We start from the raw sequence: 14,817 nt of genomic DNA, 5'->3' as shown, positions 1-14,817 counted from the left end.
TTGCAGCTACATAAAGTCATGGAGCCAGAGCTGTGATCACTGCGTACCAATCTCCCACGACCACAGATGATGAAGACAGGGTCCACTGTCAGGAGACAAGACATTGGGCTTGTAACATGTTGCTCCAACTTGGTATAAACAATCCTATTTCAGCTCCTTTCCCTCCTGAAATCATGCCTGAGCCCAAGCCAAGGACATTACATCTCAGACATCGTCCCCAAACAGATAAACTAGTTCCATGCCAGTCCAGATTCCCAGCTGAAGACAATCTCCAATGTGGCTCAGCACTGACACTGTATGATGTTCATTATCCCTCACACCTACAGTCCCATGGAGAGGTTTGGGAATCCACAGTTGAAAAGCAGTGTGTTTGATATTACCCCAAAAAATCCATTTTATTCCCCATGTCAGGGGACAGGGATCGCTCTCCATGTAAGGCAGGTGGCTGGCCTTCAGGGAGGGTGCGAAATTTCAGGGGTTTAAGGCCCCTGTGGTGCAACTCCAACAAATCCCCCCTGAGGCAGTTTTGGTTTTCAGGATTTAGCCATGATATACTGCAATTGGAGCAAGCTGCATGCTATAATCTTACAAATGCTCTGGAGGAGCACACTACCATGTGGGAGATTAATTTCAATTTTGGGTGTCCTACCATGGTATCAATGCCTCTTTTAGTAATTTCAATGAACAAATTACCAGAAAACTTCCAGCCTTTCAAATCTGTCTCAAAATCATTTGATCTCTACCTGTAAAACTATTAGTGCAGTGGAGACTGGACAAGAACTTACCCCAAATGTTGTTACTTTCAGTGCCACATCCTTGAGACGAACACACCACACAAGTCTCTCATCAATTTGGGATAAATCCCATGCATGTTTTCAGAACTGTAGGTCAGGACTTTGAGCGCTGACTTCAAGTTCTCAATATACTGAAGAATCAAGGAAAAAAAAGTATTCTAGAGCCAAGACAGCATTTTCTTACAAAAAGATCCTGCTGCTAGGCAAGATCCTGGTAGCCATGTGAAATTGAGTTGAATGGAGGCAAGATGAAAGTAGTTACATGACAACTGCTTCTCTGCCACACAGACACTAAAGCCACAGGGATACCTTGGGATGGGATCTGAAAATCGCAAGATAATTCTCAGGGTTAAGTGAATTCTGCCATACAGGACAGTCTGGAATACATCACAAAAAGAGAAAGCAAGCTCTCGGATCAAAGTTATGTGGGCAGAGGGAGATATACGAGTCATTGATAACTTTTAATTACTTTGGTGTGCAGATTTGCAGCCTTCCCCAGTAGCCTCTGTAGGTCCCTTTTCCAAGCTCACAAGTTCTCCAGAATGAAACCAACTACAGAACATCTGTTCATGGCACTAGCATATTAAATACAGTGCTCTAGCCTCAATTTTCCCCATTTAGTTTTTTGCAACTTTCATTTCTGTGAAAGGGAACAAAGAAGGGAATTAGAATCCATGTCTTTGCAGTGGGATCTGAAACAGAGCCACTAGATGGTTTAGCTTTGAAACTAGCTTGTAGCATCTAACCCCAGGGTGCCAAAACAAAGTATTTTTGTTTCTGCTTTCAGTGTACGGGCAGCTATGCATACTATTTGCCAGTCTTCATGCTAACGCAAAGGAAGCATGCTTCCATTCTGAAGGCAAGCACTGGTAGGGTGCTTTGAAGCACGCTGTTATACTACGAGACTTATCTGCAGTGCCCGAGTAGACTTGCCTTATATGTACGTATTCTTGCAAAATTATACCCCAAAAAGTTTGCTTTTTCCCTAGTTAAAAGTCTTAATGAGAGATATTTGCACTTCATAGGGGGAAAATTTATACAGTGTTATCTGCAAGTGTGGTTTTAGTCACATTATCTGCATGCTCTAAGTGCAGATGGAGAGGCATATGCCAGGAACATCCAAAAGTACATATACAGATTTTTGTATTTTCCCTATTGCTAGAAGGATAGGCACCTACAGATTCAAATAACTACAGACCCCTCCATTTGCTTACAAGACACGTTGATTCACTAAAGTAACATGCTCGAGGAACAGCCAAATAATGCCTGCAGTGCTGCTTGGGCAAGAGCTGATGGAAAGTGCATCCATATTCAGGTAAGATCAAGCAAGACTGTTTACGAGAGCACAGCATCTGAAGCGGATAGCCATGGCCATAAACTGCAGCCAAACTTTCCTTCGTGTTTTGGAGTGCTATCTCTAACCATCTGTAATCCATTCTTGGAGCAATTTATAACAGATTCCTGTAATAGATGGGAATGTTCACAGGTATGCCCATCAGTACTGGCCACATGAAACGAGGCAGCCGTGACAAGAAAAATATAACCTGTGGCTTACAGGTCTGGATCAGATACTTCTTACGCAGAGGAGCATCAATCAACAGAGGGTTCTGCTGCCAAACCTGTTCCTCCTGCACTCCAAGCTTGGTTTCTACCAAGGGTTTGTATTAGTCTCCTGTTTGGAGCGTCACCATCTTTTCAGACAACAACCTGGGGGATTGCAGAGACTACAAAATAAGCCCTGCTTTCCCTCCCACTGCATTATTCCATCTTCCTCCTATTGCCTTCTGCATACCAGCCCTCCTCAGCCTCGTTCTATGCTCTGTTTAAGTAGCAAAGGCATGCCTGGAAATAAGGTTGACTGGTTTCATCCAGTACAAAAACCTACTTTTTGACACTGTTAAGACAATTCACAGAAAGACCCCTTTTGTCAGGAGTCTTGCCTCGGCTTGGAAGCCCATCCCATAGTAGAACATACTTTGAGTAAGGCAGGTGTTACACATTCTTAATCCAGCTGACTTTAACCCCCCTGACCAATACATTCAAAGCAAGCCTCCTCATCTTAGAGAACTTATTCCCACCCCTGTTTGTAATAAAACCCCCCGTCCACTGCACCTTCTCCCTTGCAGCTGAAGAAGAAAGGTACATTGCTTAGTTGAACTCAAGTTTGACAGAAAAATAATTACTGCAGAGGCACTTGTCAAGGTTTGAAGTTCTAGGCACATTACTTACCTTGAACAAAAACCTAGATAACTTCCTACTGAAAGAAAATAATAAAAAAGAGAAAAGTCTAAAACAGAAATGTGCTAAGGTGAGCTCTAAAACACTGGCTTTTTTTTTCCGGAGAGGAGGGGATATTTTCTGAGCACATGCTCCATCTATTTCCACAAATACCATCCACTACACTGAACAGCCACACTACAATATAGATTCCTCAAGGTGACATTCAGACATTAGATATGCAGAATTAAAGGGGAAAAGAAAGGGCTTCTAAATGAAAGCTGTGTTGATGTATTAATTTGCAATTTTTCTTTATGGCAGTGCTGTTGGGAGTTCTGACAGATTCAACAGCATCTCTTGAAAACAGCACAGAAGGTGGAAGTAGGGAGCTGAATGCTTTCTGCAGCCTTGGGTGGGGCAGGGGGAGGAATCAGTCCTTTCACTCTGAAGTGAAAAGGAGAAAAAAAAAAAAAAAAAGCTTCCTGTATGCTTTTGCCACCCCACTGCTCAATTTCATTAAGCCACACTCAGGGATACACTCCTGATGCAAGCTGCTCTGTTGCTCGCATCATCCACACAGAGACTGCAAGTTAGCAACGCGAGACCTCCCTGAGCCTGCTGCAACCCAGCAAGCAGCGTTTCCCATCCACACGCGGCACGACCTGTGTCAGGAATCCCCACGGAGGCCCAGCACCTCGCAGTCAGTGCTGTGTGCCTTCTGCACCAGCACTGGAGCATCATCAAGCCAGCTCTGAGCACAAGAAGAGGAAATGTGTGCTTGCAGCCTTCTCTAGAAACAGAGATTTGGTGACTGCTGCTCAGCCAGTCCTGATGCATAACTCTGGATGGAGATCCTTCCGAACTGGTGCCTTCCAACAATTAAAAGGGGCTTATAAGAAAGATGGGGACAGACTTTTTAATAGGGCCTTCAGCAACAGGACAAGGGGTAATAGTTTTAAACTATGAGGGGAGATAAGAAATTTGTTACACTGAGGGTGGTGAGACACAGGTGGTCGATGCCCCATTCCTGGAAACATTCAAGGCCAGGCCGTACGGGGGGCTCTGAACAACCTGGTGTAGCGGGAGATGTCCCTGCCCATGGCAGGGGGGTTGGACTAGACGGCCTTCAAAGGCCCCTTCTAACCAAACCAATTCTGTGATTCTAAATGGCAAGTCCCAATGCATAAAACTGGATGGAGATCCGTCTAAATGGCAAGTCCTGCCTAGTGCAATGAAGCAAAGCAGCACCCTTCTGCTCTCCCCAAAGCCAGACAGAGAAAAAACCCCAGCCCTGAGCTCTAATAATCCCAGTGCTTTGATATTAACCCTGGATGTAGACTGGCATACTGACATAGCCCTGCTCTTATTTCTCAGAGCAGGCCTTAGGTAGAGATCAAAGAGTTGACAGGAAGGTTTTTAGGAACTGGAGAGGTAGAGAAAGTGTTGCCTTTCAAATAAGCATTGAGATACACTGCCATGAAGGAGAAAGGTGAGAAACCCACCAGGGACATTGCAAAGGTTTCAAATCACTCAGACCTCAGTCTCCTTCCTACCCTGGAAAGGAAAACTGCCTGAAAAAGAAAGCTTGCCATGTGGGAGGCTCCTCTGGGCACTGCCAACGTCCTTGAGAGACAACCACCAGAAGCCCGAGGTACCTACTGTGACCTGAGCAACTTCTTTCTCTTCCCCACGCTCCCTTTTTGCCATACCCACAGCAGCACAGGCTGCCAGGGACTGTGGGGAGCCAAACTGCTCCCTTCTCTGCACAGCCAATGGATTTAACTGGTGAGGGCTGAAACATGATCTCAACTCCAACAAAACCCCAAGCAGCAAGTAGCAGAGGTCATGCTTAATCAAGCAGATGCAAAGCAGGGAATCAGAGCCCAGCAGCCTCAGCAAACAACCTCGTCAGTGAAATGAGCACTCATTTCACCCAAATCCCACTACTTTTCTGGGTAGGGGAAGAAACCCACACACCTCACCAAGAACTTGCTGATCTGCTCGGAGATGGGTGCACACAAATCCCTCAACTCCTATTCTCCCACGAGCGATTTTTCTGCCTGGTGATTGTTTTGTTTTCGTTTTTTTTGGTTTTTTTTTTTTTTTTTTTTTTTCCTTCTTTTTCTAATTCTTCCCAAATGTTCCTGACCACACTAAATGTTGCCAGAGTAAGAGGTGTTTGTGTTTTTGCATTTGTTGTATTTATTTTTTTTTAAAGCCTCAGCCACCTCAGTATACCAGGCACACGTGGAAAGCTCTACAGTTTCTCCTGTCCCTGCCTTTGAGGGGACATGGATTCACAGATGCACACGTTAGATTAATGACAGCAAAGAAGTTTATGAAGCAGAAACAACAGCATCCAGAAAGCCAACTTCAGGTCAGCAACAGGATTCAGAAAGTACTTAGAAGACAGCTTAATTACTAATAAATCCGATGATACATCTGTACATCCTCCAAAGCCTTCCATGTGTGCTCAGTGCTCTGCTTGGTCAGCCTGAGATGTGTTGCTCAACGTGAGCAATTTAACAGATGGGCACCAACATCCCCCCCCGCCCCCCCCCCCAACCTCAGCATACTGAAAGGAAGCAAGACAGGCTCTTCAAGAAGCAGCATTTTTCCCATTTGTATCCACATGCAACTCTGCATCGCAGCACACTACCAGGGACAGCTGTTGCAGTTTCATTCGTAGTCTTTTAAAGGGTTCAGACTTGAAAGAGGGATGGTTTGTCTAAACATCCTGAACAAACCATGTTTGACTATAGTAACCTAAATTCCACTGTTATTTAAATGCACCCTACTGTCCATCCTTCTCTTCTGGAAAGGAAGCTGCCACACTGCAGTCAATAAGCGATTGCACTTTTCCATCTAATGCAGCGATCTCTCCCAACTGTGTGTGAAGTGCTCTCAGGCTTGCAAGAAGCGCTACAGAAAGATCAATAAAAAACATAATACTATAGCTTCAATTTGCAGAGTAAGTAATGTTTCTGGATGGTAAAAAGCTTGGGTTTCCAAACACGTTGCCCGTGGAAGTCATTTACATTCTGGCAGAGCGCAGAGCAGAGAGGGAAGATCAATAAAAATGCAACGAGGCAGACAGAGAAATGTCATCACCTCAGGAAGAGGCAGCCCAGGAACCGTGTGCACCTGACAAGAGCACAAATGGACCAGACACATGTGTTCTCTGTAGGGGCTACACCACAAGGAAGGCTCCTAGCTCCAAGTCAGAGATTTTTTTTTTTTTTATATACTTTTTGATGGTAAAAAGGAAGGGGACCACCTGGTCAAAACCACGCTTGGCCCAGAGAGTTGAGATCACAAACTCTGGTATTATTTTACTGGATGCCTTTTGACACATTAAGGTCTCCTGTCTTCCAATCTGTAGAATGGGAACAGCATTGGGGTTGTTCAGCCTGGAGAGAAAATCCGTCAGGGAGACGTTATAGAGCCTTCCAGTACTTAAAGAGAGTCTACAGGAAAGACAAGGAGGGACTCTTGGTCAGGGATTGTAGTGACAGGACAAGGGGAAATGGTTTTAAACTGAAAGAGGGCACATTTACGTCAGATATTAGGGAGAAATTCTTTACTGTTGAGGGCAGCGAGGCGCTGGCAGAGGCTGCCCAGAGCAGCTGTGGGTGCCCCATCCCTGGGAGCTCAAGGCCAGGCTGGACAGGGCTGGAAGCAACCTGGTCTAGTGGAAGGTGTCCCTGCTCATTGCAGGGGGTTGGACTAGGCAATCTGCAAAGGTGTCTTCCAACCCAAACCATTCTATGATTCTACATAGAGATGCAGAATATGCCCATCCCAAGGCAAGGCCAGAAATTCTAAGGTTTGGTATGCAACACAGCATTTTTATCCAATGTTTGCTGAGATTTTTAATTCATTAACCCCAGTCTCTATGCACAGCACTGTAAGAGCAGCCTGCAAGCCCCCTTTAGGTCAGATATCAACTGAAGCAAGTCACTGGCAGCCATGACACTGGCCAGCCTCCAGGCATGCTTCCTCTATTGCACACTTAAGCCCAGATATCACTACTCCCCTGCTCCTTACACCCCTCTCTCCGTTCCAGCAAGAGCTTTCTTCAGAGTCAAACTGTGCATTAAAAACTCAGTGCTAATGAGCAAACTTTAACGTTAGCCAGAAGTCAAAAAGCTGAGCTCCATACCAGGAACATAACTTCCAATCGACGTTCAATCCAGGAACAAAACCTTCTAGGATCACACCACCTGTAAAATACAGTAAGCGAAGCCTTCTCCCTCTGACAGTCTATTTCAGGCCTCATTTCCTGCAAGTTTTATGAGATGTTAATCAACAATCAGGAATTTCCACATCTTTCACTGCAGGAATAGTGGTTTCTGCTTTCTGAATTACACCACGGGGTTACTAAACGTCACAGTTAATGAGCCCTCTCTGGTCGTTTCCATCTCCCTCCCATTTATTGTTTAAAAATATTTAAACAATCTGAAAACAGCATTTTTTTTTCTTCATTTGAGAGCACGGATGTAAGGAGATCCAGTTGCCTGCCAATCAGCTAGGACAGCACTGAAAATCAAAGCAACATATTTGGCTCCCGAAAAATATGGCATCCATAAAGACTGCCTCTTGCAGAGCTGTTTGTGAGAATACTTAAAGGGTAGGAGAAGTCCCAGCAGCAAGAGAAGAAAATAAATACAACCACCAGATCCGTTAAGGGCAGAGAAATGGCGAGGGATGAAGAACTTGAGAAACGAGGCACCTCCCATTGTAACAGCACAATGTGGTTCTTTCACTGCTAGTCAGGAGCTGGTAAACCCAGAAAACCAGCTTTGGGGGTTCTTGGTAGCAATTTAAGGAGTAATGACTAATTCCAAGGGCACGGGGCAGATGCTATCTAGACAGTGCTCCACTTCTTCCCCTCAGCACCTGGAGTACATTTATCCTGTGCTCACTTCTTGGCAACTGGAATTAAAAATAGCCAGCCTGGATTAGTCGCAAAGTGAAAAATGTATTACAGCAGAAATGTTTATTTTTGAGACGAGACAGAGGAGGAAGAGGAAAGGTCTAGGTTCAATGAGTTATCTAGAGCATGTAAGGAAATAATCACTGAAGCAAAAATGCAGGAAGGAGAGCATGGCTGCTGAAGACAGGAACAAGAAATTGTTTTTTAAAGGTACTAGAGGGAAGAGGTCATTTAAACATCTGTAGTGATCTTAATCAGCAGGCAAAATGAAGTTCTCACTGGTATTTATTGTCTAGGGCAAACATGTCCAAATAAGCGTGCCGTAAAAACACTGCTGTACAGTGAAGGTGGTTACAGTCAAGCCTGAAAATCCCACACCTGACTATTTACAATCTGGTCCTGAGAGCTGGTCCCCTCCACAGCTCTGCCGCACTATCAGGGAACTTCCAGCCCTACCAGTTTACACATAAATTTTACTCCTGGAATCAGCCCAGTCCCTACAGACCTCTCAGTTGTATTTAGTGGTTTTGTTTTGGTTTGTGGGGTTTTGTTTAAAAGTTGTTGGGTAGGGGTTTTGTTTGTTTGTTTTTAAATCATATATATTCACAAGTTACTAGAGGTGAACTTCTAAAAGCTTCGTCTTTCAGAAGAGGAACAACATACCACAAGTCTTTGGTCTTAGCAAGAACAGATTGCCAGAATAGTTTGAGGACCTGAGCCTTGCCCAAACCAGTCTTAAAACCAAGATACCTACCCATGAGACATGATGTCTGCCATCTAGATTATAGTTTACCTAGAAACTTGCCCTTGATCTTCAGCTTCAGCAGCCTAAATGCAGATTGAGGAGTCTGAGCAGACTGATCCAGAAGAAATAATGGTCAGGTCAGTTAACCTGAACTAGGAGAAACCACAATAGGAACAGCAACTGAGGAAGCTGCTACTAGTTCACTATCTAAGGCAATTACTTTGTGGGGGAAGTTGTCTCCACCAACACGCTACGTGTTTCTACAGCTAAAGACTTCAACCCCACAAACCTTTCCCAGATGACAACCCCCACGTGGTGGTAGGAGCTGATGGCATGCAGCTTAAGGACTTGATCAAGACCAAAGCAGGTCACCTTCAAATTCAGGTACAGAACTGTGTATTCACTTAATTCTCTGGGATAGCTCCTGGCAAAGCTTTAAACACACACAACATCCTTCCCTGGAGCTCTACCTGAGACCATCAGGCTTGTCCTTTGAGAGAACCTACATGATGCAATAGGCCTCTACCTTCCTGTTAAAGAAGGGTCACGGTGGTCAATATGACAAGATTTTCTGATGCTTTGTCCAGTCTAAGCTGAAATATTTAGCAAAAAAGACCCCATCATTTCTCTTAAGCAAGAAAAGTTTCACAGGAAAGTTCAGTCTGTCAGGAAGGGCCCAACACACAGCCTGGACGTCCCTTACTCCCCCCCGGCACTGGAGGGCTTTCAGCAACCTGGTCCAGTGGCAGGTGTCCCTGCCCATGGCCGGGGGTTTGGAACTAGATGATCTTTAAGGACCCTTCCAACCCAAACCGTTCTATGATTCTACAGTGTTGCCATTGACATTCTACAATGTATCCTAATTGAGAGACGAGTTGTAGATATCACACCACAGGCAATAGGGGAGATTTCAACTGCTGAAAGGCACAGCTCTAAAGATAGTTATGTACAGACAGAAGGCTGCTGGGACTGTCCCAGATTTTTTCAGTTTCTTAATACCAAAGAAGTGGAGGAACAGCGCTGTAAACAGGTAAGCAAAACAAAGACACACAGATCTACTGCGCTCCTGGGATGCACAGCGGGGCATCTCTGCCCTTACGCAGGGCTGTGTGACAACACATGTCTGATGTTAAACATCGTGCAAACACATTTGGTATCTTCCTATTTTTCAGAAGCCAGTCACTCTGTAAAATACGGGTTTGTATTATTTTGGACAGGATCTAGCATTCAACTATATTATCTAAAATGTCTGGAAACCCTACAACTAGTTGATGGGTTGGAGAGACTTTCTCAACCATCAGGTCTACTTCAAGATGATGCTAGCTTACGCTTATATAGTTATAAACCACAATCACAGGTCCAAAACGCCCAGTATAGGTTAGGAAGAACAAGGCAGAAGGGATTTACTTTTAAATCAGAATAAAAAGCTGGTCTTCCCATCCACACAACCTGTATCATCTCACTGCTCTCATGTTGCTAGGTTTGTCAGTGTACATACACGTATCTTCATTAATCCTCATAAAGCTGGTCCAGAGTACACCCAGCATCACTGTTAAGTTTAACAGATGCAGCAGCCGTCTATGAGCAACCATAAAAACCACTTTGTGGTTGCAACCAGGGTAGAAAGTGGCTCCTGTCTCAACAGAACAGCAGCAGAAAACCTCCTGCCCTGCCTGTCTGCTCTGCCCTGTGCTCCTCCCCCCAATATAAAAATAAAAACTGTGCACCCACCAATCACACACTCACCATCACTGCTATCTGGAAAATCCTTTGTGAAATGCAGCATCAGTCGTGATTTGGATAACCTTTCACAGTCTAGATTTGAGCAGCTTCCTTCTCCCTCCAACCTTTTATAGTTGGACTCAATGGTCTTTTTCCAACCTAGATGATTCTACCAATCTTCGACCCCTCCTTGCTCCCACCACCCCAAAGCAACACCCCAGCAGCAAGCCCTGTGGCATGTGACAGTGGGACCCTCCCAGCAAAGACACAGCAGGCACTCAATTTAACTACATTTATCCTCCTGCATCTATTCACCATCCTTTTATTCAGCTGCAAGCTACAAAGCTCTGGGCTCCTGGCCATCTGGCTGCATCTCCTCTCTCTTGCTCCCTCAGAGCTGCAGGTTACAGGAGACTATGGCATTTCTGCGTCTCTTATTAGGATAGTTAATGACCTAATTTAAGCTATGTAGAGGATACCCAGGAATTATAGTTACAGGCTCCTGAAATGAAATTAACAATAAATCACAGAAATTCAGCTGTGAGCACTTCTCAGGCACCTTTATATCAGCAATATTAATTTCACCAGGAAGACAGCAAGTTCACTCCCTCCCCTCTTTTTAGGCCACTGACGAATCTTGATGTCTTGCTAGCAGCCTCCTTTGAAAAGCTCCTTTGAACCCATCTCCAGCTCCTTTGGAGGAGAGCTACATGAAGACATCTGGCTTGCAGACAGGCTAGAATTTGGTTTGTCTTGATCTGCAGCAGGAAGAATACAGCAACCACAGATTTCAGTGGGAAATAACCCATCAGTGGCTCCTTTAGCATCAGAGCAAAGACTTCCCTAGAGGCTGAGGGCCTCAACATACGCCTTTCCTCCCAAAAGAAGAGCACTGAAATTCTCTGTCCCAAGGGTATTAGCATAACTCAAGTCATTGGGATTAACATGAAAGAGTCACTTCGACTCGAAAGCCATCACAGGTACTGGCGGTACGAGGTACACTGTCATCAGCAACTGGAACTCCAGCAGAGTTAAATTAATCCAAATTTTAGGCTGGGAAGATAGCTCCTGTTCAGCTGAGCATACATACCAGCCAAGATGCGCTGAAAGAAGTTACTGGTTGCTTATGGGCGAGGACCTACAAAACCCCATTTGAGATGTTTGTGCTTCCCTTTGACTGGAGGAAGGGTAACACCACCAGACGTCTTGAGCCTTCCTTGCACCCACCCTAAACAATGGGGAAGAAACAGGTAGCTTCTCCCTTCCAAATAACAAGAGGTGTAGAGCATGGAACAATACTCGGTAAGAGAACTACAAGAGGCATTTATCAGCTAATGTAGGATCGCATCTCACAAGCGTAAGCCAAGATCTCATATCCAGAGACTAACTCACATCCACAAGCACCAGATACCAATTACTGTCAGTCTCCCCATCCTCCCCAAAGTCAGCAGTGAGACAGTTTTCAGCAGCCAGATGATCGAATCGCAAGGGTGTTGGTTCCCTCTAGCACCAAAGAAATCAGCTCTCAGCGCTGCTGCAAATGATGGCAACAGATTTGCAGCAAGGTGCAATCACGCTGTTTTTAATGATCATGTGGCATATTAACATTCAGCCGCAGCTAGTGCCTGGACAGACGCTTCATGGAGGAGATCAACCAACCATCTACGGACAGCATGGCAAAGCCACTGATGTCGGCCCAATGGCACGAAGCACAGCATCACATCTTGCTTATGACCCGTCCAGATACACCCAGACAAGAGGCACACCCCTGTCCAAGCCACCTGCTGCTTGCAGGTACCCAAGAGCTTCCACCAAGCCCCCCATTTTAAAAGAAAATCAATGAAAAATATATTTTTCTTTTTTTCCTTAAGCCCACCCAGCTGCATATGCCAGGTGAGGTACTGGAGCATAGCAGCTGCGGGTTTATCTGTAGAGGTCACTCAAGGGTTGATTAAACTGCTATCGCCAAGGAAGGAGAAGAAAAAAAAAAATCCCATCCTGCAGTTTTTGCAGCTAGAGAATGCAGGTCTGGGGAAGCAGCAGAGCAGCGCAGAGAGAGAGAAAAAAAAAAACAACCACCCCACCGACCAGCAGCTCAACATACACCACATGTGAAATAAATAAGCCTCATTTCTGCACAAACATCACAACTCAGCCACCTCTCCCCCCACCAAGGCCAGTACGTCCCCCCCCAACCTCCACACACCCTACTGCATTCCCCCCCCCCCCAGCACACCCAGCCTGATCCCTGCCTACACCCCTTCCCCAGCGTACCCCTCTGTCCACACCCACTCACACATCACCCTGTCCTCTCCCCAGGCACCCCCACTTTGCCCTGCCACACCTTCACCTCCGTAAAAATACCTCCCCTGGCTGCATCCCACGTGGTGGGTTCCATCCATAACCCCCCCCTGCACAGCAGCCACAGGGAGCAGGATGGGGTCGGATCCAGCCCTTCCATAACCTCCCTCCCAGGGAGCAGGGAAAGATCCAGCCCCTCCATAGGGAGCAGTGTGGGACATGGCCCCACCATAACCACCCCCCACGGAGAGCAGGGTGGGATGCAGCCCCCTCCACCTTTCCCAATGCTCCCCTAGAAATAAGGGTGGGGTTGGGATGCAGCACACAACCCCCCCATCTCCTTACTGCAACCACAGGGAACCAGGTGGGCGCATCCAGCTCCCCCCCCCCTCCCCGCACCAAAAGCTGGGGGTGGGCAGAGTGGGGTTGGAATTCACCCGCACCCAAGAGCCCACAGAAAGCAGGGTGGGGTTAGAATCCAAGCCTACATCACGCAGAGCAGGTAGGGCTGCCCTCCTCCCCCCCCCCCCCCCCCCAAAAAATAAAAATCAGGGTGGTGCTGACATCTCTCCCCCCACCCCTCCTCATACACCCAGAAGGAGCAGAGAAGGAAGAGAAAACGCCCCCACCCCAAAAAGGGGCACAAACAGGTACTCCCCGAGGTGGGGGGTGGGGGGGTGGAACACGCTTCAGGTCACCTCAAAGAGGCGGGAGCAGCCCCGAAACCCTACAGAGATCTGTGTGGGGAGGGAAGACCCGCCCCAAGGGGTAAGAAAAAGGGCCCCAGACACCCCTCAGGGCCTCCGGGGGCGCTGAGGGTGGTCTGGGCCGCTTAGGCCAGGGGGCGCGGACCCCAGGCGGGCCCCTCCGTAGGCCTCAGGCCCCTCAGCGGGCTCAACTCCCCCGCCCGCCCCTCCCCAACCCCACCCCGCGGTACCGGCTCTCACCTCTCCGCCATGTTCCCGGCGGTCCTACCGCTCACCAGCGGCGGCAGCAGCAGCAGCAGCAGCAGAGGCGGCGGCCCCGGTTCGGCCTCCCATGGCCCCGGCGACCCGCCTGCCCCTGCCCGCTACCCCGATTACCCCGCGGCCGCCCCGCCGCTGACTGAGGCCAGCGCTCGCGCCGCGGCCCCGCCGCGTCCCGCCGTCACCAGCGACAACGGCAGCGCCGCCAATGAGGAGCGGCCTGGGGAGCGGGGCCAGAGCAGCGCCCCGCCCCCCAGCCCCGCCCCGGGCCCCGCCCCCGAGCCCTGGCGGGTGGGTGAGGGGGTGAGCCGCGGGGGCTGACGGGAGCGGTAGTTCGGCGGCGGGCGCACATGGACGTGGGGGCGGGCACCCGCGCGTGCGTGCCCGTGGGCACGTACCGGCGTGCACGCGCAGCCCCACGTGGGCACGCGTGTGTGCGGAGGTGCCCTGTGCACGCGCACGCAGCCACGGCACGCCGACACGCAGGGCGCATGCGCCTGGCCGGCGTACTCACGCGCATACATACGCGTGTGTGCGCGCGCGCTCGTGCACACGTGTGTTACCTGTAGCCACCCCACGGATACGCCTGCCGCATGCGCACGTTCTGTGTGCTCACGTGCACGCGCAGCACACGCGCAACCGGTAGCCATTGCACAGACCCCTCACCCGCCCCCCACATATATACTGTGTGCACATGCGCACATCTGCACGTGCACGTTACCCATAGCTCCTTCACGGACGCGCGCACACAGACACTACATGCATACGGGCTGTGCGCTCACGTACGTGCACGCGCAGCACGCACGTGTTACCTGTAGCCACTGCACAGGCATGTACACATGGTGCGTATGTGCGCATGCTTTCACACTGTCTGCATGCACAAGAGGTGCGTAGCGCCCGTGTCTATCCCTGTACACACACATATGTCTGTGCAACATGTCGCATGCACATGCCCATATGTACACTTGGTACATATGCACAGCCACACACACGCATACTGCACACTGCATGCACACACGCTGCGCAATGCGTGCACAAACCACGTGCTCGTTACCACATACCTGTCCCACACGTGTGCATGCGTACAGACATGCTGTGCCCCACAGCACGCTGCGATTGCTTAAGACCTCCAACCCA

At 48.2% G+C, this 14,817-nt stretch overlaps 1 protein-coding gene and 1 long non-coding RNA gene across 2 annotated transcripts in view; one reads left to right on the top strand and one right to left on the bottom strand.

Annotated features, from left to right (window-relative positions):
• Nucleotides 1-13,244, top strand: part of LOC308060475 — a 73,205-nt gene extending 59,961 nt beyond the window's left edge. Inside the window, exon 2 of the long non-coding RNA XR_013926751.1 lies at nucleotides 6,612-13,244. This is a non-coding gene — a long non-coding RNA (uncharacterized lncRNA). The remainder of the gene's footprint in view (nucleotides 1-6,611) is intronic.
• ARHGAP39 (Rho GTPase activating protein 39) overlaps nucleotides 1-14,817 on the bottom strand; it is a 149,755-nt gene extending 134,938 nt beyond the window's left edge. The window contains exon 1 of the mRNA XM_080379241.1: nucleotides 13,663-14,817. Coding sequence (XP_080235367.1) covers nucleotides 13,663-13,673 — 11 coding nt within the window. The 5' untranslated portion in view covers nucleotides 13,674-14,817. The remainder of the gene's footprint in view (nucleotides 1-13,662) is intronic.

The sequence above is a fragment of the Falco punctatus genome (genome assembly GCF_963210335.1).
Source record: "Falco punctatus genome assembly, chromosome: 3".
Lineage (NCBI taxonomy): Eukaryota > Metazoa > Chordata > Aves > Falconiformes > Falconidae > Falco > Falco punctatus.
The sequence above is the reverse complement of the archived record's forward strand: the minus strand, read 5'-3'. Positions and strand labels throughout refer to the sequence as shown.